The sequence below is a fragment of the Platalea leucorodia genome (assembly GCF_965183815.1).
Source record: "Platalea leucorodia genome assembly, chromosome: 7".
NCBI lineage: Eukaryota > Metazoa > Chordata > Aves > Pelecaniformes > Threskiornithidae > Platalea > Platalea leucorodia.
Window position 1 is genome coordinate 70,205,383 of NC_138829.1, and position 25,798 is coordinate 70,231,180.

General features: G+C 40.2%; 1 protein-coding gene across 2 annotated transcripts in view; it reads left to right on the plus strand.

Moving 5' to 3' along the window:
- Nucleotides 1-16,576, plus strand: part of ANO1 (anoctamin 1) — an 80,814-nt gene extending 64,238 nt beyond the window's left edge. The window contains exons 15-27 of one of the 2 annotated variants that reach the window (XM_082317245.1): nucleotides 181-252; nucleotides 2,206-2,283; nucleotides 3,372-3,446; nucleotides 4,773-4,974; nucleotides 5,708-5,819; nucleotides 6,416-6,473; nucleotides 6,583-6,683; nucleotides 7,134-7,279; nucleotides 8,753-8,905; nucleotides 11,217-11,269; nucleotides 12,956-13,140; nucleotides 14,965-15,070; nucleotides 16,090-16,576. In XM_082317245.1, coding sequence (XP_082173371.1) covers nucleotides 181-252; nucleotides 2,206-2,283; nucleotides 3,372-3,446; nucleotides 4,773-4,974; nucleotides 5,708-5,819; nucleotides 6,416-6,473; nucleotides 6,583-6,683; nucleotides 7,134-7,279; nucleotides 8,753-8,905; nucleotides 11,217-11,269; nucleotides 12,956-13,140; nucleotides 14,965-15,070; nucleotides 16,090-16,350 — 1,602 coding nt within the window. In that variant the 3' untranslated portion in view covers nucleotides 16,351-16,576. The remainder of the gene's footprint in view (nucleotides 1-180; nucleotides 253-2,205; nucleotides 2,284-3,371; nucleotides 3,447-4,772; nucleotides 4,975-5,707; nucleotides 5,820-6,415; nucleotides 6,474-6,582; nucleotides 6,684-7,133; nucleotides 7,280-8,752; nucleotides 8,906-11,216; nucleotides 11,270-12,955; nucleotides 13,141-14,964; nucleotides 15,071-16,089) is intronic. The other variant, XM_082317246.1, reaches the window with a different exon arrangement.
- Nucleotides 16,577-25,798: the final 9,222 nt, after the last annotated feature.

The following is a 25,798-nucleotide window of genomic DNA, read 5'->3' on the forward strand; positions in this document are numbered from 1 at the left end:
GATTTAACATTTTTTTTAATTACAGTCGACTATCAAATGACATACATGACATACCAAGTGAATTAGAATTCAGTTAGAAAACTTGGAAATGATCAGGAAATCGACCTGCAAACAGTTCATATGTAGCTGATATAGAAAAGAAATTATTTTGCTTTTTATAAAGTATGACTTATTTCACAGGATCATCCGAGAGCAGAATATGAAGCTAAAGTTTTAGAAAAGTCACTGAGAAAAGAACACAAACATAAAGAGGTATGGTAAAAATATTCATTTGTTTCACCTACAAAAGACTTTGAAAAAGAAGGTCATTATAGCAGGCACTGGCCCAAGACTAAGAAATAGGTAAAAAATAGAGTCACTGCACATTGGGTTTAAATTCCAGATGTCTTCGGTCCTAGCATACGTGGGATACTCGGTGTATGCCAGTGCACAAGACCTGATTAAGTCTAGAAATATCTTTAATAATCAGATACAGGAGTGTGGCTTAGGGAAGCTAATTGAGCTCGATTGAAGGGGAGCTCCCATTAGGCCAACAAATCAAGTTTGAGAAAATTGTAACAAACCATCTTATTCTGTGCTAGTATGAGTACCTAAAGCCTCTGCGGAGAGGTTCTCTGTCTTGCTAGACTTTTTTTTGTAAATAAAAGTATTCCTAGAGGATTAATGAAGAGTACTAACACCAATTTCCTTGCCAAATTCCAGCTTTGATAATAAATTTCTGCCTTTTAAAAACGTAACTTCCATTTTGTTTCACTGAACAAGGTAGCGCTCACTTCTGCTTTTCACTTGCTCTTTACATCACCATGAAAAAGGTGCTGGCAGTCATCCCCGGGAGCCTGCATCTCGCCCACAGACGGCGCAGTCCCTGTCAGCAGCTTCCCTGCCCTTTCGCTGAAGCCTGTCATTCCTTCCCTCTTACTGTCTGTCAGCAGCAGACCAATTTGCAAAAGCTCCTTTCCTCCCCTGCATACTGGTTTCCACCCTACCAGACGTTATTCCCCCTTAACTGCAAGAATTCAGCCGTTTGTATGACCGCGTTTTCAAGCAGAGAAGTAAATGCTCCAGCATAAACAAAATCTGTCAGCAGAAATTCCTCTTTTGTATCTGTTGCGAGTGGCACAGTAGCGTCAGCCATGCCCTAAACTGGAATTTTGTGAAAACCCTATGAAAATACAACTGCAATAACCACGTTAACATTAAATACGCTTTAAGAGACAACATACATAGATTGGACTGGTCTTAAACTGAAAGTGTCTGATTTTGTCATGTGCTTATACTTGAGTACCATTGGGCCCCTCTTAAAAGACGCTACAAAGCTGACGGTGCTGCGTTCCCGTTAATCTATAGGATGCAGCGCGTAAGCGGCTCAGCGTCACGTGCGATACCTTACTCGCAGCACTGCTTTAAAACCCCTTGCAGAAGAAAAAGAATTTGGGTTGCTGCCCTCTTATCTGCTGGATGTTGGAATACAGACTTCGTTGTATTCTGCTAAAAACCTGCGACGCGCTGTACTTTTGGGTATATTAGGAATTGGGGTCTTAAATGTGGAAGACTGTAGGGTAATCGGACAACTAATGAATGGTGGCCTCCAAATATCAGAGTATGAAAGCTGAGCAATTAAGAGAGGATTTTTTTTTTTTTTAACTGGGCTATTTATAGCTTTTTGGGCTGTGCTCAATTTGGATGTTACTAATTTGGGAAACGTGAGAAAAGGAGTTTTTTCTGAAAGACTCAGTAATTATCTTGCATTGGGATCTAGAGTGTTAAAGTTCAAATTCAACAGTTGTAAGACAACTTGGAAATCTTCTTAAAGAAAAAAATATCTAAAGCTAAACCAGAAATTGCTCATGATTTTCAAGAAAAGTCCAATTAAAAAAAAATATTTTTTTAAAGGAAAAACCTTTTGAACATTCTTTGTACATCATAAAGGAAAAAGAAGGGCACAATCCTCAATTAAAAAGGGAATATCCTTTGCAGGATTGCTTGATCTACCCCAGGATTTGGGGCAAGAGTTTGTTTTTTGTTGTTGTTATGCTTTATTAACCTAAAGCTGAAACACAAAGCCTTAAGCAAACTAATAGAGCATTCACTTGTGGCTAAACTGCTATGTACACTGAGTCAGTAGAGAGCATATAGACTAATTTAGCAGTGCTTTGTAATGCTATATTGCCCGATCCTTTTTTTGTTTCCTTTGACTGCCATCAGAAGCATCGGTATTTTCCAGAAGAGACAGCGAACAAATGGAGACAAAGAGTTAAGACAGTCATGGCTGGGGTGAAATTGGTTCTTTTTATTCAAACTTATGAAGAAACTCAAATTATGAGTAATTATGGAAGACACAAATCAATTTGTTTTTGACTGTTGAACCTTTGTTTAATATTCACATTCAGTTCTGGGTTTCTTCCCCCTCCTCCCCTTGTTTCTTCAGCACTCTTTGGGACACTGTTTCTATGCGTTGGGAATGGCACTGCATGGCTAATCTTAGATTTACCATCCTGGACTGACGTTGCGTTTTGCAGTGGAGCATGGGCCACGTCTTGAAAGAGTTGCTTGCACTTCCTTGAGACAATGTGCATGTAATAAAAATAGAATTTGAGTAATATTTTTATGTTCATTATAACGTGTGCGTCATCTTCTGTAATGTTCCTTTTGTTGTTTATTTTCTGGTGTTTAGAAACAATTCCCGGCATCGAAGTTTAGGAATGACTCTAGATGAGCAATACTGTGCTAAATGAAATTTTCCTAGCCACATTCCGGCAGTGGCCGGTTGACCGGATTTAGGGTATCCTATAAAGAGTTGTTATACCTGCACACCTTAACTCCTATTGGCGTGGTCCATTGAATGCCACCTGGACAGTCAGTTAAAAATCACTCATATTGAAGGAATTTCAAGTCTTATCAAACACTAAAACAAGATCTTCCCTGTCAACTGTGCGTTCATCTTGGAGTTACTCAGTAGCATACTTAATCTGTATTTCAGTGGAACCAGTTGTGCAACTGCAAAGCTGCAAATGTTAACTGGGGAGGGAGAAGGAGAATTTTTCTAGGGAAAGCAAAAGAAAATATTTAACAGTAGGAGAGATCTTACTTCATGGTTTATGACAGCCTATTTGCATGTTTCCTTCAAAAAGTATACAGAAAAATCTGGTTATTTATACCCGCAGTGCAGGCGCTTAACCGATTTGAACCTAGATACGGAGTAAACAAATTGCCTGTGTGGAATTGTAACTGTAAACACTGTGTCTTTGCATCTTCTAACTGGTTGTGTATTTGCTAGCCTTTTTTTTTTCCCCTTCTCTGTTTTTGTCACATATGCAAAATCATACACTCCGTCTTTATTAAATGTACCCTTTTTTCCCAAAAAATTTTAGACAGATAAAGAAAAGCTGACATGGAAGGATCGTTTTCCAGCCTATTTAACCAATTTTGTTGGCATTATCTTCATGGTAAGCATCACCCGGCAAAACCTGAAATTTATGTTACTGAGTTGTTGTATGGAACAGAAGGGATGGAAACGTTAGTGAAACCGGGACAGACTTTATCAGATTGGTGTGGTTCGCAGTGGCTTTTCCCCAGTGAAAAAATTCAAACGTTTTATTGCTTTATAATCTAAAACCTTTCCAAGAGCTCGAATTTCTACTTTGCCATCTCTGTCCAGTAAAGAAATACGAATACCTAAATAGGGTAGGGAAACATGAGGGTATGGAAATGGAAATTACCACCACCACTGATGGGATGAAACTTAAAAAGTAGTGAGAGTCCTCTCAGAAAGTAGTCGGGAAGTGGAGAACGGCCTCATTTTTATACCAAACTTTTTTGAAAGAAAGGATGTGGCCAATTGCAATCCTGATTCCAAGGATTTTTACTAAATCAGTCAAATTTGGGCTTATACCATATAACAGGAGAATTGCAAACAGAGCACTTAATTCAAGAAAAAGGTAAAATAATGATGAGAACAGCCTTTTCCCATCTGCTGATAAAGCATCAGCATTTAACACAAATTTTGAAGGAAATAGTAATTCAAGACATGGAACAGATTCGCAGATGAATAAAAAAGCTTAAGCCCTTTCCAAAGGCAGAATACACCAGAATAACTCAGTTCATTTGTTTTTTTAGGATGGGAATTCTGTTTTGGGGTTGTTTTTTTAATATTTGTGTTTTCAAAGAATGAAATGCCGTAAATCTCATCTTCTCAGCTGAAGAAGCAGTACCTTGTAAGAATCACGTTTGAAAATTGTTCCTCTATTTAAGCAATGAAAAATTGAATAAGATTTTGTGCACCTTTATGTTGCCAGAAGTGTGTTGATTTAATCAGATTTAATTTCAGTTTGGGATTACGACAGCATAGCGAGCCTGAGTAGGGTTTTTGAAGGCTTGTGTGCAGACTTAAACTGAAATACTCCTCTCTGCTTCAACCCCGGTTTTCTTTTATAATAAAGCAAATACCATGTATATATGCTGCTGCTGTTAGAGCTGAAAGGAAGCCCACTAATATTTTTAATATAAGCAAGTAGTTTACATTTAGGTGTCTAAGAAAAGCCTTTTGCATGTGATTGTGGCATCATTATATCATTTTTTTCATGTGATGATCACATTACTAGCAAAAGAGGATCTTTTCCCACGGTTCAGCAAAGTGATTGGAAGCCTTAATGCAGAATTGGGTAGACTTGGGATGTGGCCCAGAGATCCCATTTTTAAGGTCATTGCTAAGTCCCAAGCAAAGTATTTATAGTTAAATCTTTCATAAAAGGCTGTGCTATTCTTGCTTGCAGGTTGGGCTGACGTTCGCTATAGTGTTCGGAGTCATCATATACAGGATCTCGACTGCAGCGGCGCTGGCAATCAGTTCCACTCCCTCGGGCCGGTCAAGCGTTAGGGTCACCGTCACTGCCACTGCAGTCATTATCAATTTGGTTGTCATCATCATCCTGGATGAAGTATACGGCTGCATCGCAAGGTGGCTAACTCAGATCGGTAGGTTTAAATCCTCCACTGATATTGGCTAGAGCGATTTTAAATGAGAGGCCCCAAATGACTGGCTTCCGAGATTAATTTCAAACTGGTGAGCAAACCCAGGAAATTCAAATGTGCGGCTAAAGGTCTAACCAGCTACTTAAAAAAAATCAAAGTGCACATGGATTCAGCTTTATTTTTTAAGTTTTTCTTTCAGCAGTGGTAGTACTAATCACTAATCCAGTTATGGGCGACGGGGATAGAGGATACAGCAGAAATTCCAAAACCTAATCTTAAACTTCACTATTCAATATCACGCAATTGCTATTTTCATTTTCTGCCATTTTTATTTGGCGTAAGACATGCTGAGAAATACAAAATTGTGAGTGCAAAAAAACTGCAGAAAAAAAATTTTTTAATCATTTCCAAAAAGCATCAGTGACAAAAGGTCCAGAAATCTTTCCAGATAAGTTCTGGACCATCTGCAAATGATCGTCATGGGGGTCAGCCAGATGTGGAATGAAACTGGAATAACTGTTGTAACACACCTGAACGGTGGGATCCTCAGCAGATTGACCACTGACCTCAGTGAGGCCATATTGCTTTAAGATATATACATATATATTTCTATAAATATATACCTCTTTGTTTAAAAGATGGCTGATGTTTTCCAAAGTCCACATTTATAAGAGCTTGAAATGTTGCAGGTAGGATAATTGCTTAATGTTTCTTATCCGTGTCAAATTGGTTCCAGAGGTGCCAAAAACTGACAAGAATTTCGAAGAGCGGCTGATTTTTAAGGCTTTCCTGCTGAAATTTGTCAATGCCTACACACCCATTTTCTACGTTGCTTTCTTCAAAGGCCGGTGAGTAACGCAAGAGGCTGTTCGGGGTTTCAGCTTGTTGCTTATGAGGCAGCTGTGTTTGGACAATAAAGTAAATCTGGTTTAAAAACTCCCCAGTATTGACCCAAAAAATCTGCAGCCTCATGGGATAAAGCAGGGATCTGGTACTCTGCTGTTTCAAATTTGTTAACGATAACTTTGCGCGTTCAGATACAATCCCCCATCTATTTACCGTTGTCTATTTACCACTCGTAACTTTATAATAGCAAGTGTCATCTCTTTTCTTGCAACCAGCATGAAAGCACAGGGCTAAAATAAATACTCCATGTGGCACGTTCTGGCTAATGAAGTGAGGATTACCTTAGAGGATTTCTGCCAAGGTGTGCCTATAATATTGTAGGACACAAGACTTGCAGTTTTACTGAGTTGTTTACTCAGTAAATAGGACTTAATCTTTAAAACAAAACCAAAGATAATTATTCTCATTCACTTTTTCAGGACTAAACATTAGGTGATCCCACTCAAAGGCATAGAGTTTGACATAAATGACTTTAGGAATCAAATATAAAAAGTATAAAATACACATGAAGTTTCTAATTCTAACCATTGTGCCCTAGATTTGTTGGACGTCCAGGAGACTACGTCTACATTTTCCATTCTTTCCGAATGGAAGAGGTAATTGCATTTTCACCCTGTCTGTGATCGCGCTGGGTGGGAGCACCACCGTCCCCTGCCACAGGGATGCAGCAGATGTTCTGACTGCCGTTTCCTCTGTCCACCCTAGTGCGCTCCAGGCGGCTGCCTAATGGAGTTGTGTATCCAGCTCAGTATTATCATGTTGGGCAAGCAGCTGATTCAGAACAATTTATTTGAGATTGGCATCCCGTAAGTAGCGACTTTTGTTTGTCTGTTTATTTTTAAACACGTATTATTTACAATGCATGCAATACACTGTGTATCCACCGCCCCTTGACGTGAACACGGTTCGTAGGCTACCTGCAAGATTTTTGCAGGAAGCCTTTGTCTGCTGTATGCACATACCTGCATCCTCGCTGCAACTGCAGCCAGCAATGCAGACGGCTTTGAAAAGCGTTAGGCAATCTGTTGCTTTCCTACTGGCTAGCAAGAGGTGTAATACTGAGCACGTGATTCAATTATAACCGTGTTTCGCCACCTGCATATGCTGATCCCTGATACTTTTAGCATATTGTGGCTCTTGCACAGTTTTTATGAAAATAGGTATGGAGCTTATTGTGTCTGTTAATGTAAAATAACTGAAAAATGGGCGCTGTGGCTGGAATGGCATGCTAACCGAATCGTCTTCATTTCCCCCAGAAAAATGAAGAAATTTATACGATACATGAAATTAAAGCGTCGGCGTTCTCTAGACCATGAAGAACACATGAAAAAAAAGCAGCGTTATGAAGTGGACTATAACCTGGAGCCTTTCGCTGGACTCACCCCTGAATATATGGAAATGAGTGAGTGAGGTTGAAAGAAGGCATTTAAAACCATAATTATTCTGACTAATTGGGATGGAGAGCTGCGGGTTTTGAACGGTAGATTTGGTGGACAGTGGATATGAGGCATAACTTAATTATTAAAGCGTAGAGTCTCGGCCTGTGGCATGTTTCAGCCAACCGCTGGCTGCTTCAGGGATGAACTGTGCTCTCTGCTGTTCATGAGCCCTTACTTGAGCTCTACATTGTAGATATTTTCTTTCAAGCCATGTGACGTGTCGCTGTCAAGTTTCAAATGCAAATGATTAAATGGCATAAACTTGAGATTGTGAGGCATATTTTATCATCAGTTGCACCCTACATTGGAAATAAGTTACTTAATTCAGATTTGACAGTTTCCACTGCGTATTCTCACACCAGATTGTTTCTGTTTTCTGAAATCTGGACTAAATCTTCTGAGAGACATACGTGCCTGTAGACCAGGTTGTACTTGACAGATCACATATAACTGTTTTTTAAAGTAATGTATTATGTTGAGTGAGTGATATGGAAATTAAGCACTGGATATCAGCTCTATATTGCTGTGGCTGTACAGCTACGTTTCTTTTCCTACTTTGAATCTTGGAAAGGCTGAGAACTGTTCAACATAGTGCTGTCTGCTACAGTATCAGATATTCCTGAAGGCTCTGTCTTAAAAGAGCAACTTTATTTAGTATTTTAAGGAATTACTAGGCAAAAATAGTGGTAAAGGATAATGAAGTATACGAATACCTAGAATTGGCATGCCCAGTAAATGCAGAGGCAGATTAGAATATCTGATGGCCTTGATGTTCAGAGTAGTAGAAACAGATCGAAATTTAATGGTACAGACTACAAGGTCATGCTGTTGGTTCCTAAAAATAAGGAAAGATGCAGTTAGTGAGATCAGCAGAGGAAGAGAAAGATGGGGCTCTAACTGTACCAGGATGGGTATGACATTGATGTGATGTCCCCATCAAACAAAAGCAAATACGATCCCAGGTTGTAGGAAGCAAGTTATTCCCAGTAAAGGCAGAGAATCAGGCGTGTCCTTTGTGAAGCCCATACGTTTCTATTCTTTGGAAGAGAAAGCTTCCAGTGGGATTAGTGAGGGCTCAAAACCTGCCGGGTGGAGCATGGCAAGTTTATGTAGAGCTAAGACAGTCGCTGCCGTAATCCCACTCCTTCAGATCGCTCCTGTGCCAGCCTCGCCCAGGGCAAAATTGTTTTAGGAGCTTCCCCATCCTTCTGGTCACTTTGCCTTGCCTCAGCAGCCCCGGCTTTTGCAAGAGGGGCAATGGGCCCTCCAATGCCCGAATGGAGCAGCAGTCGGGCGAACCACGCCTGATGCAATGTGGTTTAGTCTCCCAGCAAGTGTCATCTGGTTAGAATTTGGGGGGACGGCACTGATGAGATGATGCATGCATTCGATAAATACCGACCACAGCCATTGAAATGGTTGCTTTTTCTTTTCAGTTATTCAGTTTGGATTTGTAACTTTGTTTGTTGCATCCTTCCCGCTGGCGCCTTTGTTTGCTTTGTTGAACAACATCATTGAAATCCGTCTAGATGCAAAAAAATTTGTTACGGAGCTGAGGAGACCGGTAGCAGTCAGAGCAAAGGATATAGGTAAGTGCACGTTGCTATTGTTATCCCTGTTTGTTTATTCCTGGATTGATGGCAGGATATTATTATGCTGAGTTCGTTTCATTAACAGGAAGGTATTTATAGGAAAATTCAAAACATTAGACTGTGGCTTAACTGTGAACTGTCATAACTTATCGAGGCTTTACTTTTAAAATAGAAAGACCAGAGCTTTAAATTCAGATTAATATTTCATTAAGTACACAATATCACTTTTCAAATCAAAATGATCAATACAACAGCGAAATATCTTGCATGGTTCTGCACATCAACAGTTCTTCCTGGCAATGCAGTTTTCTTGCAGAAGCAAAAATTTCTCCATTTAATAACTCTGGACTGGGCTGGAGAAATACACTTGGGAAAGAGAGGAGACTTAAAAGTTTGTGCGTAAATGTATCCCTTCATCCCTACTCAGCATGAATGTCAGAAGGGTGAAGCTTGAAAGTTGCAGTGAATCTAGCTGGAACTGGGCTCTGCGGTTGTACGGTGACGACAGCCCAGTCCTCCCCTTACTGCGGGGGGCTAACAGCTCTGGGTATACGTAATGAGGAAGCTATTTCTCCCAAACGCTGGTTACTTACGAGTAAAAAGGTCATTAAAATAATTGTTCGTATTACAGAGCCAGTCAATAAGAGCAGAGAAGTTTATGATCTGTTACCAAACTCAGTGTTCATTCTGGTAGTGTGCAAGCAGAGTTTTCCCTTGGGCTCACCCTTGTGCCCTCGGATCACCCTAGAGCTGAAGAACACATCACGTTTTGTCATGCCATTGCCTTTACCGTGACATTGCTTTTGGGGTGTTTTGTGGCTGGCTCATTTGATGCTGCGGGCTAAGGTTTCCGGTAGAGATGCTGGGGGGGTGTTGTTGGTTTTTTGGTTGTGGTGGGTTTGTTGAGGTTTTTTTTTTTTTGGTTTTGAGAGGGTGTTAATCACAATTTATTGCAATTCAATCCCACTCGTGTGGGTGAAAGAACCCCACTTCTTTCAGAGACGTCCCGAAGTCAGAGACTGTGAGATGGCCGCAGACAAACCAGACAAGATTTTAGGGCAGGCGTCAGCAGACTCAGGAAAGGGAGAAGGTCCCGCCTGCTAAAGGCAGTGGGTAACCACTGGCAGCAAACAGAAGTCTCTCTCTGCTTCCACTGACACTGCAATATCTTTTCCTGAAGTTCAATCCTGTACTCTGTCCAGGCTGGCTTGTGTACACCGTGCCAGAAGACCAAAGCTATATGAAGTATGAGGTAGTTAGCAGGCAAAGGATTCGGCCAGGCTGGAGGAGTCCAGGGATGTCACCCTGTGTAAAGCCTCCCACATCTTCCTTCCTCCTCAGACCCAGAACAGGAGAGTGGCTCATCAGGGCTGTAACCACGCGGATCGGGTAGCAGCCCTGGATTTTTCCATCAAGACTGAATCTTGCCGTTTGAGTACTTTAACTAAGGAGCCATTCTCAAGCTGTCACTAATCACCAGGAGGCTGTTAGAGAGGCCAGGCACGAGGGTGCACGACCACGTACGCTAAACCAGCACTTTATGTAGACTTCAGAGAAGCTCTTCCATGAGGAATGGGATCTGGAGATGGGGAAGGGGCAGAGCTGTGGGACTTCACACATCATCCTCAGACTAAATCCAGAGGGGTTGAACCTGAGTCACTGTGGTGTTGGTTGATATTACATCTGGTGTGCACAGAGCCCATGCTGAGGAAACCATATAGGATATCATATATTCCTATGATATAGGAAACCATATCTATATGGTTTCCAGATGCAAATGGAAAAATCCCATCGAGTGGCTCCACTGGAGCTTTGCTTTCTCGAAACTGAGGTAGGATCAATAGTGATGAGAAGGTGTAGAAACAGATTCAGATCCTTAAAACTGGTAGACCCGTACATTCTGCACCACATGTGTGGAGGTTCCAGCTCCCTATCTGTAGCTTTCTTATTCTCCTCAAGCATTTGAGAAGTTTGAATGAAATTTCATGATGTTTTTCTTTTCTACCTATGCCGGCATTCCTCTGTCTCACACTTGCCTTCCTCTTCCTCAAAGAATCTTTTAGCTTAAAATCTCAAAAAAAAAAAAAAAAAAAAAAAAAAGGTGCCTAAACATAGCTTTGGAAGACAGAGTTGGGCTCCCTTTGCTTACAGGTCATTAAATTAATCTCTTATAATTTGTTCTTTTTTTGTTTAAAATATAACTCTAGTTCAGCACAGTCATAAGTGCTCCTAACACTGTTCACTAAAAATGTAATTTATCTAATTTTAATGACTGGAACAGCATTTACATGTTTGTCTCCTTCCTTAGGAATCTGGTATAATATCCTCAGAGGTATTGGAAAGCTTGCTGTCATCATAAATGTAAGTAATTCGGCATGAATAAAATTTTAATTCAATAGGCTGGCTTTTCCATTCTGCTCCATTAGTTTTATTTCAGCATAAATCCCTTAAAATCAGGTGAAAGTATATGGTTTAGAAATTTTCTGAAATATTAGAGAATTGGATGCAGTGTTTATTTTAAAGTTGTGATAGTAGTAGCAATAATATAAAATAGTAAGTAGGCGCTGCAGCTTTTTTCCAGAATGTTTTCATAAAACGGTTTTGCCCTTCAAACAAGACCACAGCTGCTTACTTTTGCTTTTTTGAAATACTATCACTAAGATGATGTATTTTTTAATTTCAATGCTAAAACCTATTTAGGGTCCAGTAGTCAACTGGTGGGGAATTAGTTCAGCTCATCAGAGCGCAGTGTCCCTCCATTGAAAATCTGGCCTCGGACTGCATTGCTCTCACTCAGATAGCTCTGAAAACCCATGAAAATATTTTTGTTTACTTCAACAGTGAATATCCCAGCCCTTAGAAAATTTTAGCACGCCTTAATGTATTCATTTATGTACTTATCTAACATTCTATATGAATAAACATCCACAATGATCATCCTCATTGCACCCCACCTGGGGAAAGATGAACAGAAAAAAGCTGAATGAAAGCTGAAAACATGTTTGCAATGCAGCAAAGCAGGGGCCGTGTAGGGCTGACGGCCACGTGTCCATGGGCCTTCTCAGTTTTTTCACCATTATCCAGACTGGAAATCCCTTCGTTTTGCCCACAGGTGTCTGTTGTGCTATGACCAAACCAGTCCTTTGGTTATTTGGTATGCTGCCTTAATTTGTCTTTACCATTTCTCCTCTTTTCCTCTGGAAATAATTTCTCTATTTTTTTTCTTTTTTCTTCCGTGTAGTCTTTCTTTGTCATTATCCAGTGTTATTTTTCACTCTTTGATCTATGTACTACCCCTCTCTATCATAAAATAAGTAAAACATTTTGTACTGCGTTTGTTCCACATGTACATGAGATTTATGCCAGTGAGAACATTTCATAATAATGATAAATGAGAAAGGCTAAAGTTATGAAGAACTCAGCTGAATTGGCTGTCTTGCGTTTTCTGTGTGATGTTTTTAGAAAACCTTTCTTTTTAAATAACCAAATAAAATGCAATTGTTGTAACCATAAAAATAAAACTGGGCTCAGCCTGCTCGTCCTTTTATCCTGATGGAGTTAAAAAACCACATAGAACTAATAATGGCCTTCTGCAATGCAATGAGAATTTAAAGAGTCAATTCACTGTCAGTTGTTTGCAGAACAGAAAAGTACTTGGAAATCCATCAGTTGGACCTTATACAACGCATCAGGGACAAGCTGTGACGGGGGGACGGGGAAACAGCGCCGTGTTTTGCTTTCCTCTGGCGCTGGGGGGTACGGCCGCTTCATCCTCTGGGGAGTTCAAGTTGTTATCCATGTAGAAATCTCAGTCAACGTGGAACTACTCCATCTAATATTCTGCACCTCGGAAGACGAAGCAGTGAATACTCTCTCGTTGCAGCCGTGAATACTCCATTTTTAGGGCCCCGTGGGCTGCAGTGTCCCCCGTTGTTTTCTGAAGCAGTCCCCGAGTTGCCCGAGTTGTTTGGGCAAGACGTACTCGAGTGTATTATTAACTTAACCAGTGCCTGAATATTGCGCTCACTCTTTACTCTTATGGCTTAGGCATTTGTGATCTCATTCACATCCGACTTCATTCCACGCCTCGTGTACCTGTATATGTACAGTGAGAATGGCACCATGCATGGCTTCGTGAACCATACACTATCCTCTTTTAATGTCAGCGATTTTCAAGCAGGAACAGCTCCAAACGACCCCATGGATCTTGGCTACGAGGTTCAGATATGCAGGTACTCTCCTGAATGATAACTAATTTTAAGTATTTTCACAGCTGACTAAAAATGGGACAAATTTCTACATTCCTGGGGCAGGTCCCTTGTATTTTCAGTACCTTTTTAGCACCTTGGTAGCCTTTTATATCAGTTGGATCCATTGCTTTGAACATCTCGGCTTACATATTAAGCAACCACAAAACCTGAATATGAAGTACTGCTTATTTTGGGAAATAGAGATTAGCGTTGTTAAATTCAGTGTTTGTCCATGCAAATAATTTTATTATTATATATTCCCTTTTTCAGGAAAGGAGATAAACAATGATAAACAGCACAATGATGCTTTAAGGGAACAAAATGATGTTACTCTGATGTCATATTGTTGTATCACATGCTATGGATATAATGACCATGACTGCGTGGTACACCGCTCTTGGTTTTTGTCCAGTTTCTGTAGCAATTCCTGATGAGAATAGTAACATCCTTATCTGCACTGGAACTTAAGACCTACTTAAAGTGTCAGCGTACAGGAAATCTGCCTGTAACGATTCCTACATATTCTTTTGATTTTTAAAGAAAAATTATGATTGCATATTTCAGCTTATGAAGCAATCTAGGTCAGTGCTGAAATGCATGTTTTGCTTAGGCTTCCTTAGATATGCATCATCTTCAAAACAAACATTTTAACGCTTAGAATTGGGGACCAAAGCCAAATATAACAGTGAAGGCAGTTAGACCAGCAAAACTGAAAGGGGGACAATGAGGGTATGAAGAGGAAGAGGAGAACAAGGAGGGAAGAGACGTTCCAGGGGAGGAAAAAAAAGAAAAATGACTTTGGTATACATATACTAAAAATTTACACAAACTGACCAGGGAAAAACCCCACCTTTATAATCGTATTATTTTTTAATTTATATTTTTTATGATTTTCAATAGTGCAAGTTAATCTGCTGAAATGACTGCTAAACAGAAAAATCGCTCTGAGATGAAAGAAAAAACCAACCAAAATTGCATATGTATTAGCTTTGCTTGCTTTTACTTTCTCCTGCTTTCCTTCTGGTGATCTTTGGGCGCAGGATAAATGAGGTTGGCAAACAGGTTTTTAGCACAGAACTTACAGAACGGAAGAGTTAAGTGTCACGGTCCAACGCAAAAATGCCCGGTTTATTTGCTTTCGAGTCACAGCCTCTTTCTTCTTCCCATCCCATCATTTCTTCCATATTCCAGGGATTTTTAAATCATTTGAAAATAGGGAACCCTAATTCTTTCAAAATATTGACAGGATGCTGTGGTTTTAAATTTAATATGTTTTTCTTGGTCCCATTTCTAAGAAGTTATTGTTGATTAGCTCATAGATTTTCTGTAAGCCATACCTAAGGCAGAATTGTCACCTTCTCTCTATATGGCAAAATTTAGCTGTGATCTTTTGCTACTCATGAACAAGGAGAACACCACATAGCATAACGCACTCTGTGGATCCGAGATCAGTATTTCTGTCTTTAAAATTAGTCTGAAAAATATACAGGGTTTGTTTTTTTTTTTACCAATCTTAAAAGAAAATAAATCATCTGAGCTGTGTAGTTTACTCCACCTTATACAGAATTGATATTATTTGTACTAATCAGAGGGTATTAAGATTGAAGGTTTAATTTTGAGTAAAACTTGAAGGCTATGGGAGGCTTTCAGCCGTGTCTTGTTTCTGGGAGGTTAATACAGCCTCATGCTGTAATAGTGAACTTGCTTTTAGACGGTTCGATTTGCTGTTCGACTGTCGGGTATTAATTCCTCATGGTGCTAAAATTTCCGAATGACATCAGTGATTTACTGTGTCTTGTTTTGCAGATACAAAGATTATCGAGAACCCCCCTGGTCTGAAAACAAGTATGACATTTCAAAGGATTTCTGGGCTGTCCTAGCAGCAAGATTAGCATTTGTGATAGTTTTCCAGGTAGGTTATACTGCAGGCACTTTTTATATAAGAAAGGAAAAGAGTCCTGTATTTCTTCAGCTACATAAGGCAAGCCACCTTTGGAAATAAGTTATTAGGCCAAAGAAAATACCTTCTTTCTCAGGTATTTCATGGAAAAGCGAAGAAATTTGCCCATCCTCATTCACCCTCTTCCTCCCACCCACCCAGGCCCAGGTATATCCCCAGTGGAAAAATTCATTCCCAGGGATTCCCTTCACTGGTTTGATGCAGAAGCAACGTAATGACCTTAGTGAGCAGCAAAGCACAAGGCTGATACTAATTAGGTCCCACCAATTTCTCCAGTAGGACATCAACAAATGCACTGAGGCAGCATAAATTTCATCCAAACTCATTGCTGGACCTAGCCAAGAAATGAAATTTCCAAAATTTCCCAGTTAGAGTTTATCTCACATCTGAACAAGAAAGCAAAATCTTGTAATTTTTCACTAAATGACATTATTCGATCCCAACAGTTATGCTGGTTATTGTGACACAAGTGTTTTAAGTCTGCCTTATCTGAACAACTTGTTTCAAAACTTTTATTCCTTTTTTTTTTTTTTTTTTTTGTCAAAATATGTATCTTTTTGTGAAAGACCTCCCTTGCATTGGATCAAGGTTTTTAAATCAGAAACATTTCACTGGAATGTATTTTACCAACTTCCATCATTTTACTTCTTGTTATTTGCTTCTGCCGTTCTGATGTAAAACTCGTAAGCCATTTATCAATGACAGTATTTCCTTTGGACTTCTAAATGGCTGTGACAGTATTTGTACACAAGCCATAGAGACCTGTGCCTGTCATTTTTCTCTACTTCTAGCACGAACAAGAAGCTGAGATAGGTTTGGCTCAGTATCAGACTTGCGACATGCAGTTGAGGCTGACTCAAATATTGTCCTTTCTTCATTCTTCCTTCCTACGTACACCAAAAATGGCCCCTTCCCCTGCATTCACCCTTTCAGTTGACCTTGCTGACACTTTCTCACAATTTCCTTTTCAGAACTTGGTCATGTTTATGAGTGACTTTGTTGACTGGATTATCCCAGACATTCCCAAGGACATTAGTCAGCAGATTCATAAAGAGAAAGTTCTCATGGTGGAGGTCTTCATGAGAGAAGAGCAAGGGAAGCTGCAAATGCTAGAAACCTGGAAAGACAAGGACAAGAGAAAAGGTGAAAACTGTAACAATCACAGCCCCAGACTCTCCAGGAGCCACAGTGGGAGCTTGTCCTCCTGCCATTCGTATCCTCTTGACGTATAGAAGAGGAGGGAGTTGAGTATGTCGGGGCATTCCACTGATACACAAGCCATCGCGTAAAGGGCAGGACTCGATTAACGGACAACCTGGTGCATGTTGAAGGATGTGCTGCCATTTTGCTCCCATCTTTGTGAGAAATGCTCTTCTTACAAACATGGAGGACCACGTTCTATTTCTGATAACGTTGTTGTTTTTTCTTTTGCACAAGCAGTAATGCAGGGAACTTTTATATTTCATCGATAGATAACACTATTGACGTTGGTGTGCATTAATAAATGCAGGTACTTAGTACGTCTTGATAGAGATATTCTCTGAGAATTTGACCATAGCCTATTAATTAACTAACTAAATAAAGGTAAATTTTAAGTAATAATAACTCTACTAATTTAAAATATTTTTGGAACCCCAGGCTTGAAGGTCCGTGGGGTAACTAGATAACCTATATGCAAAATCAGCTTTAGAGTGTGCCCTGGGATTCCTTTTGGCAGGAGAGAAACCACGTAAAGCCTACGAGACTGACTTGCTTTCCAAGACAGGGTTTAGCTCTGCTGGCAAACCTCTGTGTTTGAACCTGCAGGTCTGAAACAAGCAGAGCTCCCGCTGAGCTTGAGAGTCAAATGGGTGCGTGGGGCACTTGTGGCAATCTGCTGTGTACCCGAGACCTTCACCGGGGCACTGCTTTCTTCAGAAACATCAGAAAAGTGAATCTGGAAAAGCTCTTTTTTTACCAATGAACGACTGATGTGGATGAAGCTACCTCAGTGCCCCAGGCTGCATCAGCTGTGTTTGAGCAGTCCCAGCGGCTCCTGGCTCATGGCCAGGCAGCAGCAGCACAATTTCGGAGATCCTCCCAGCAGGCCGATGATCACAGAGCATTTCGTTAAATGCCCTGAATTAACGAGCACACGTAGAGCTCCAGTGACTCACACTGCCCTGCCTAGCACTCGGTCACTATCGTTGCTGAGGAAATTCCCTTTTTCCCATTGTTTTAGCACATCCCTTCCTTAGCCAGGTTTTTCTCTGTAGCCCTCTATCCTCTGCAGGAGAAGGGAGTCTGCACCCGTTTTTCACAGCCAGTTGCTCCCGCAGACTTTCTGCTGTCGAATGGCATTTCCCAGAGGCTGTGCCGGAGGAGCAAATCCAAAACGTGTCCCACTTACTGTCTTCAATGGAAGTTTTGCCTGCACCGGGGCTACAGGACCAGACATTCAGTTAGTTACAGGACTTTGCTTTTGTCTTAAAATACTCTATCTTTTGTACAAGGAGCTTCCTAAAAGTGTAAGTCTAAACTCCCTACTTACGAAGCCTAGCTAAATCCCATCAGTATGACTCCTTTTAAGCATAGTACATTTTAGTTTTGCTTTGTCGAACAATAAACTGCACTTCCAAATAATATTGGTGCAATTACCCTCATTTCTTTTATTGCTTTGTCTTGTCCATAGCACTTGCATTACAAATATAAAACTGAAAAATAAAACGAAAGATTTCTTTAAAGTCTAACTACTGTATGGTTTGTTACAAAACCAAACGTCTAAAGACTGTTTTCAAGAGAAGTTAGTTATTTCTTTTTTCCTTTTCTTTTTTCTTTGCCAAACTAATTTAAAGATTAATGCTAGAACTTAAAAAAAATGCCATATTTTGCTTTTGATGTATTTATTTGTTTTAAAGTATGTGATAAACTCGATATTTTTCTGTAGTCTGTCCAAAGAAGGTACCAGAAAAGAAACTATGTGGAAGAAAGAAAATGGTATTAACCAAATATTCTTGAAGCTTATTTAAAATATTGATCCAACCAAAGATTTTTATTAATAAAGGGCTTATATTTTGTTAACTCTTGTTTCTGTTGTATTTTGACTTGCAGGAATGTCACTATTTTTAAAATTTGCAACTTATGATAGCTTACTACTGTAGGCCAAATCCTGCCTGATTTATTCACACAATAAGCATTACGCCTGGTAGTAAGCATTTACCAGCTCAGGCCCACTGACTGCAATAGGACTGTGAGTGGGAATAAATCAAGCAGAATTCCGTCGTACATCTTGGTGAAAAAGTGCTCTTCTCTCATTCCTTGGTAGCCCAAAAGATCCAGAAGCAAGCCAAACATGAACTACCTATTCTGAAGAGAAATCTTAGGGAACTTCCTCAAAGGGAATTTCATCTGTAAATACTTATCCGAAAGTATTCCCAACTTAATACTGACATTCCTGTAAATGGTAGAGCTATATCCAAAACACATACTTATCAGAATTTTTCATTATTTGCTGAAATCATGAAATAGTAACAGTTGCTTATACTTTCTTCTTTTGTACAGTAAATTGTTTGAAATGGAATTTTGTATATAAAAAATGTATTACTACTTAGATAACTATAAAACTCTTTCATGGAATCATTTTTTAAGAAAAGCAAATATATACTAAATCTGTTTTAGTTTGTTTTTTTTTTTTTTCTTTGAACACTTATTTGAAATAAACTTAAATATGCAAGAGTTTCTCCTGTGGGACAGGTTCTGTTCCCAGTCCTCCTTCTGCTCCGAGTGTGCCGCTGTGAGTACTGTTAGATTTGAGAAATACAGTCATTTGCCTAAAACCGGGTCTGCGGTGCGCTTTCCAGTGCTCCCTGTGTACTCAGCAGGGGCCAGAACCGAGGTTTGTTTGCAGGCATTGACTCCTTCATTTATAGACATCTTCCTGACAACGTAGAAGGTAGATCTTGTGTTGTAGCCGCTTCAGATACCCCCTTGGAGATTAAATGGATCCCACCTAAGATGCATCTGTCTCCACGGACAAAGGGAGATTTGGCTTCTGGCACAGACGTAGACGGCTGCACCATAGACACTGAATATTAAGTGATGGATCTTAGCCTGGGAGCTTTAATTTTCTTCTTATTTCAGTCTTAGGCATTTAGCAGAACGTAACGTTTAAGAGCTTTCACTAAGACATTTGAAGTGGGCTCATAACGAGAAAGAATGGTGTTTGCTTTGTTCATTTAAATTGAAAAATGTATTTATTATAAGAAAAAAGTGAAATGGTAAAGCTAAAGGAATGAAAATCAGGGATTCCTTCAGCCGTGTCTTGCAGAATTCAGTTCTGAGGGGAAGCAGCCGAGTAGCCGAACGGCCACGCTGCGTCTGTCACGCTTTTATTGCCTTGGGGGACCTGTGCAAGCAAAGCTGGGCTCAGAACCTGACGCGCCGGTCCCAAATTTTTCCTCCTTCTCCCATTTAACTGTTCTGTGAGAAGGCAAAGCATGAGGCTTCATATCAATTCTCCCTTTCTAGCCAGCAAACCTTAACGCTCTAACTAATGAAATTTAGTTAGAAGGTGGGAATTCTGTTCCAAGATAATGGACGTGAAAACCAGAAGCAGGTAAATCACTGCCTAGGTGGTAACTGGTTTGGTTTTGTCAGTTCTTAAAAACAAGCTAGTAGATACGAGCTCATTAGATATAAGATAATGCCTTCCAGAAAGAGATTTGCACTGCACTTGTGGTACTTTTAATGAAAGTTTTTTTTCATATTTGTGATGCAAGTAGAAACAAATTCTGGTTTTGCCAATAGCAAATCTGAGACGGGGTTATGCTAATAAGGATTCACTGGAAGAGGGGAAAAAAAAGAAAGTTAATGCAGAGAAGCAGGGATCTGGAAGTGGCCAAGAAATAACTGAAAATACCTCGATGTGACTCACAGCTACCATATGGGCCAGGTTTGACGAAAGAGAGCAATATCAGTATTCGTACAAATACAGCTGAATTCTGTATTGATTTGACAGTATCTCCACGATGTGCATTCAGCCTGTTCTTGGCATGCTTCTGCCACAAAACTGTAAGTACAAAACCCCATTTCCCAGCCCCGCTTTGATCAAGAGGAGAAAAAAAAAAAGCCAAACCCCACTGTATCAATGTATTAAACAGGAAAATCCTTATACTGGTTTACTTAGCCCGAGAGCAAATACAGACAATAGGAGGAAAGATTACAGCTGGAAGTGGCTGTGTAGACCATTTTTGAACCATTGCTAAAACACGCCGTTTGCTTTTTGCTACCCCAAGTCTGTGGCAAAGACACACCTTCAGCTGGCGCGTCCGAGGAGGAAACCGTACCCCCCCGGGTGGTGACAGTACCAGTCTGAATCTTCTGGATTTCCATGTCACCGTGTTTCTAAGATACTGTCTTACAAATATTTTGCCGTCTTAAATAGCTTAAGGGTGAATAAGCCTCAAGTCAAGGCACAGACACATTTCTATTTTTAGACTCAGCGCTCTCTGGTCCTGAGCTGTTAATGATCTTTTTGGCTGTTGAGATTTCCAATAAGCAATAATAAAACAATTTACTTTTCATCTTGTTACCTCAGGAGTCTGAACTCTCCTGAAGTTTCATAGGTCACTTGAGTCCATTTCTATTTTCCTATGAAGTTTTCAGAGTAAACAACTCTTTTTTTTTTTTCCTTTTGCCCCTGAAGAAATCGTGCCTTAAAATTTATATGGATTCCATTCAAACTCTGGTTCAATTCTTTTCACATTTGAGTACTATTTATTCCATGACCAAACACAATATGCCATTTTTAGTACAGCAGAGAAAAACCAAAGTTCTTTTTTTTAACCTCCTTCTTTTTTTAGCCCAACAGGCCTTTCTGAAGAAGAAACTAACTATTAATGTGGCTTCTTTTTAATTTTAAGCTCTTCCCTTAATTTTTAATACCACGCATGCCACCTGATTCGAGGCCATCTGAAGCCAAAGAAAATATTTCCTTTGACTCCCTTTGACTCCAGCACACTTTGCATGAAACTAAGCATTGCTTATCGAATGACTGGTTCCACCGGTAATAAAAATTCGTGACGCTTACTTTAGGGTGCTTTTAGGACCCAGAGCGTCAGCTAAAGCCAGAAGATATCGATGCAGAAGAGTTGTGCAAGCAGTAGAGTTCTGCACGCTGTTGTGTTATGTTTCCACAAGGTAAAGGGCTCAGAAAATCAAAGGCATGACACAGTCATGTGAACTTAGTTACACAAGTTTGAAGGTTCTGAGGTCATAGCTTTCATCTTGCTTTAGTACCACCCGTGTAAGAAAATTCATGCCGAAATGGGAAATGTATCCATCACGATGCTCATGAGAAAAAGAATCAAAACACAAAATACTTAGCAGAGCGCTTGTGCTGAACTTAAAAGCATAACAAAGTCTGTTTTTCAGAGCAAGAGTTAAATGCAGGTAGTTAAGCAATCGTTCTTAGAGCAGAAGAAAAGGTTATTCCCTATTTTTATTTCTAAAGGAAAAAAGAGTGGCTGTTTTCTCTAGCTGAAATATAAGAGATGGAGCCTAGGGAAAAGGTGTGAATAGGGAAGGGAGGAAGAAAAGGCTTTTGATGTTCTCAAATCCAAGTTAGCTGGCAGATCAGCCACAGAAGTTGTTTTTCCGGAAAGAGAATCGCTTCTTAAGGCGAGGCCATCTTGTAAGTAGGTTATCAGGTAGCATTTGCCAATGTTTTTGTAGCGATGTGCTGTCTCATCCTGCCAAGCGGCGCAATACTGTTGCTCTCGTGTTCAGATGAAAGCTGGAAGGCTTTGGTCCTTTGGAAGGAAATGGATGAAAATGGTGTAAGAAACGGAAGACCCCTCCGGCATCCGTGAGGCCTTGGTGACTATGCCCTCTCCACTGATGTACTGAACTGCAAATAATACCATGATCCTCAGCAACCAAAAATAAACAGTTTTTCTAGGAACGCGCTTATTTTTAATGTTGATCAGAACGATTTAGAAGCTCTCACATAGCTTCCAACATTGAAGTTGGGCCCTGGTTGGTACAAGCCCTTTGGTTCTGTAGTGGGTAAGTCTCTCGTGCTGCAAAGGCGACCTGCAGGTAAGCGGCTGATCTGCCTGTGCTGCCTGCCTTGAACCGACGGCAGCGTTGCGGCATCGTGGCACGGCGCTCGCAAGCGTGGAATTCCCATCTGTCCTGGTAGGAGCACGTAATTAACTGAGCAGCTCACACTGCTTAATGTATTAATCTTCAAAATACATCTGTAGGTAAAGAAGGTAGGTAATTACACGTAATTACCCATCCAGTGGGAAAGTAATAAATCTTAGCAGGCTAGACTACTCCAGGTTTGCTGCACGACCTCTCGGGTCTGCAAGAGATGGTGTGCGTAACGAAACAGCTCTGCAATCTGGTGGATTCTGGGCTGCTCCTGGAGTTGCTGAGGTATCTTACTCTACTCAGGCACTGTTGGGAGTGGGAGGGAGCTGGGAGCAGGGAAGGAACAGGGAAAGTCCTGAGAGTAAATTAATGTAGAATTAAATTTCAGCTACATCTTCTTCCTGGCTTCAAAGTGCGAAAGTAAAAGCAGGAGTCAGTTCTGAAATTCTACTCAACCTCTTCACTTTTCTCTTTTTGAATTTTACTTCCGACACCAAATTTCTCCACATCTTTACGATGCTTGTCTTTTAGCTCTGACCAAAGAGAGCTGCAGAGCTAAGCTGGTCATCATCTCTGGGTCTTCTTGTGGGTAAGAAATGACAGGGAACCGCTTCCAGGTACTCGGCAAAGATGTAATACAGGCTACTTCTGCTTTAAAAAGCCTCACTCCAAAATTGGTGAATAACAGCAAAGCCGTATGTTTCTATGTATATTTGAGAGACCAGAGAGGGTGAGCTTGGGTCTGATCTTGTGTCGCAAGTCATTTAATTTCAGTTGTATCTCTGAATAAGAGCTTCTCAAGAAAAAAAAAACCTCAGTACATGAATTTTTTGAGGGTAGGCAGACAAAGCTGTGGTGTGTGTAACTTCCTTAGTTCTTCTAAAGCGTACAGACTGTAAGGAAAAGATATAAATGCTATATATTGTATTATATTAATCCAGTCTTCTCGCCGTCATTCACAGACTTTTCACCTTTGGGAACAAATGCAACAAGTTTCCATTATCTTTGTGTATGAAAATGAACTCCAAATTGTAGCTTAAGACTAACTTGTACCTGGCTCTGACTACAACGCTGCGGACTAGCTCCAATTAAAGTGTTTCTTTAGAGAGCAGAAAATAATACTCCCCCTCGCCCAAGAATCAAGGCAGGGGGATGATGAAATCAGATTTGCTTATTATATCTAAAGCCCTGTGAGTAACTAACCTAGTCATATCCTGTGTCACTTAATGGTGGCATAAAACTATTCATGTTTTAAAAGGAAATGAGCGCTCGGGATAATCACCGCACTGCGTTCGAGCAGACAAGGCACTCCCTCTCTAATCGGATTTGAAAAAAAACTTACACCTTCCAACTTCAATGATGGTGAGATAATGACTCAGACGGAAAATACTATACTGGCACATTCCTGAAGGGAAGAACAAAAAGGCACTGATCTTTCCTCTAATGGGTAATTCTGCTGCCAGTCACAAATACCTAAGGTAATATTTGTTTTTAGGAAAAGTGTCCCCCCCCCTCCTGGTGTCTCATGACCTCCAGTCACCGTAGTGAGCTCACAACACCTGAGTTTAACTAACTCAGAAATCAAGCAAGTGTGGCCAGGCGCATTCAGATATACTTATTAAAGTGAAATTTTAGTAACTCTGGGAGGCATTTAGAGGCCAAGATGTTTTCTAGTCTGTGACAAGGCCGTTCCGCGGGCTGGATGCAGAGGCACGGCTGGGAAAAAGGTTACGTTTTTTCGCACCACTTTCGTGAGCACGACCAGGTCCAAAGCAGAGTCTGTTAATGCAGAAGAGATTCGAGCTGCAATGTCCACAGACAAAAAAAAATCCCTGCCGCTACTTTTTCAACTGCAATGCTGTGTAGCAGGCAACTGAGTGCGGCTGTACTCGGTAAGCAAAGGGAAAAAACCCTTCCTTAGGTGGGAGGATGAAGTCCTGTGGTACAGGTCTGTTTGCATGCTTGTAAGAAATACTTCCGAGTGGTGCAAACTAGTGCAATATTGATCCATTTTCTGCAAAATAATTAATTTTAAGTTATCCTAACCTTTTTTATAGCTGCTCAGAATATTGTATTTTCCAATGCAAAGAAGGAGACCGAAGAAAAACCCCTCCATTTATTTTCTATCCAAGAAAATAAATCTTAATGTGGTAAGTATTTACCTTTTCATGTTTTTATTGGGCTTGGGAACTGGCAATACAGCAGCTCAGGAAAACAAAGAACAAATTTATATACTCTTCAGAAATTAAGTAGTATTAGTTTTCAAGCCTGGCAACCAGAACCACTGGGTTATTTAGCAACTTCCAGTTCATATCTTAATTTTGTTTGCTTCGTTCTCAACCAGTCACCAAGCCCAGCGCTGCGCGATGGGGGCACGGTCCCCAGTACGGCTTTGAGAGTCGATGGGTCAGAGCGAGTGTTGCACTCGCAAACGACTTAAGTACAGTGGCAGGCGTGTGGATGTGCCTCGGCGTAAGTTAACGTCAGATTTGGCAGCTCTGTATCATATTCTGCCGTAGGTTTATCTTCAGGAGGAAACGGCTCAGAATAGCTGCCTCACGTGGCGATTCTAAGGTAACCCTCAGAGAGCGGACACGTCCAATGCTCTACAGGTCAGGTTAGTCTGGCCTGAATTAGTTAGGGCCTGAATAAAATAGAAATAGAAAGGGCCCAAAAAGAGATCTAGTGATCATTCACTACTATTTGGGGAGGTTTTTTATTTCCTCCCTGGCTTATTTCACAATGACATTCCTGTGCAGACAACCCTCGTTTTCTGTTTTCTCTGTTCTTCTGTTTTTCCAAGTGCAAAATTGATGTTGCAGAGCTTAAGTAATAAATAAGAAGGTTTAGAGGAACGAAATGTGCTGGTTTAATATATACACATAGCTTTATTGACATGTGAAATGTTTGTCTGAATGATTTCATACTCACATGGTATGATGAAAATTCACTACAAAAATAGGTAAAAAGTCAAGTCAGAGGTTTTTAGCTGGAGAAAATAAACAAAAGTCTACAATTTACCCTTCCCCTAAAGTTAAACTAACTTCTTCTGCCAACAATAACACAACAGAACTATATCAACAGAATTATATCAACACTTCTTCTGTTTCAATATTAAGTTCAAGCATCTGTTAACAACTTATTGCTTGTTGTTGTTGTTACTTGGCCAGATCTTTTATCTGTATACAACCTATTCGTGCCAGAGTTCATTTTCTTTTCAATACTTATTTGCTTTTCCCACACTCCGCTTCTCATTTTTTCTCTCTTTCAACCCACAATAATTTGACATTTTTTATAGGCCCTTTTGTCACAGACAGTTTTCTCCTAGGATCCTAAGTCTCTTCACAAATAGTTTCTTTACTAGTGCACTTCTTTCTACGTTAGATGTTATAGCAACAGAGGTAATATCTGACAAAAGAAACATGGATGGATCAATTCACTTGCAAAAGAAAATGCAGAAACTGTCATTTCTTTGCTGAAAAACGTGCATTTTCGCCTTTTGCAAACAATGGATGAGAAGCATTGAATAAGTATATTAAGAAATTT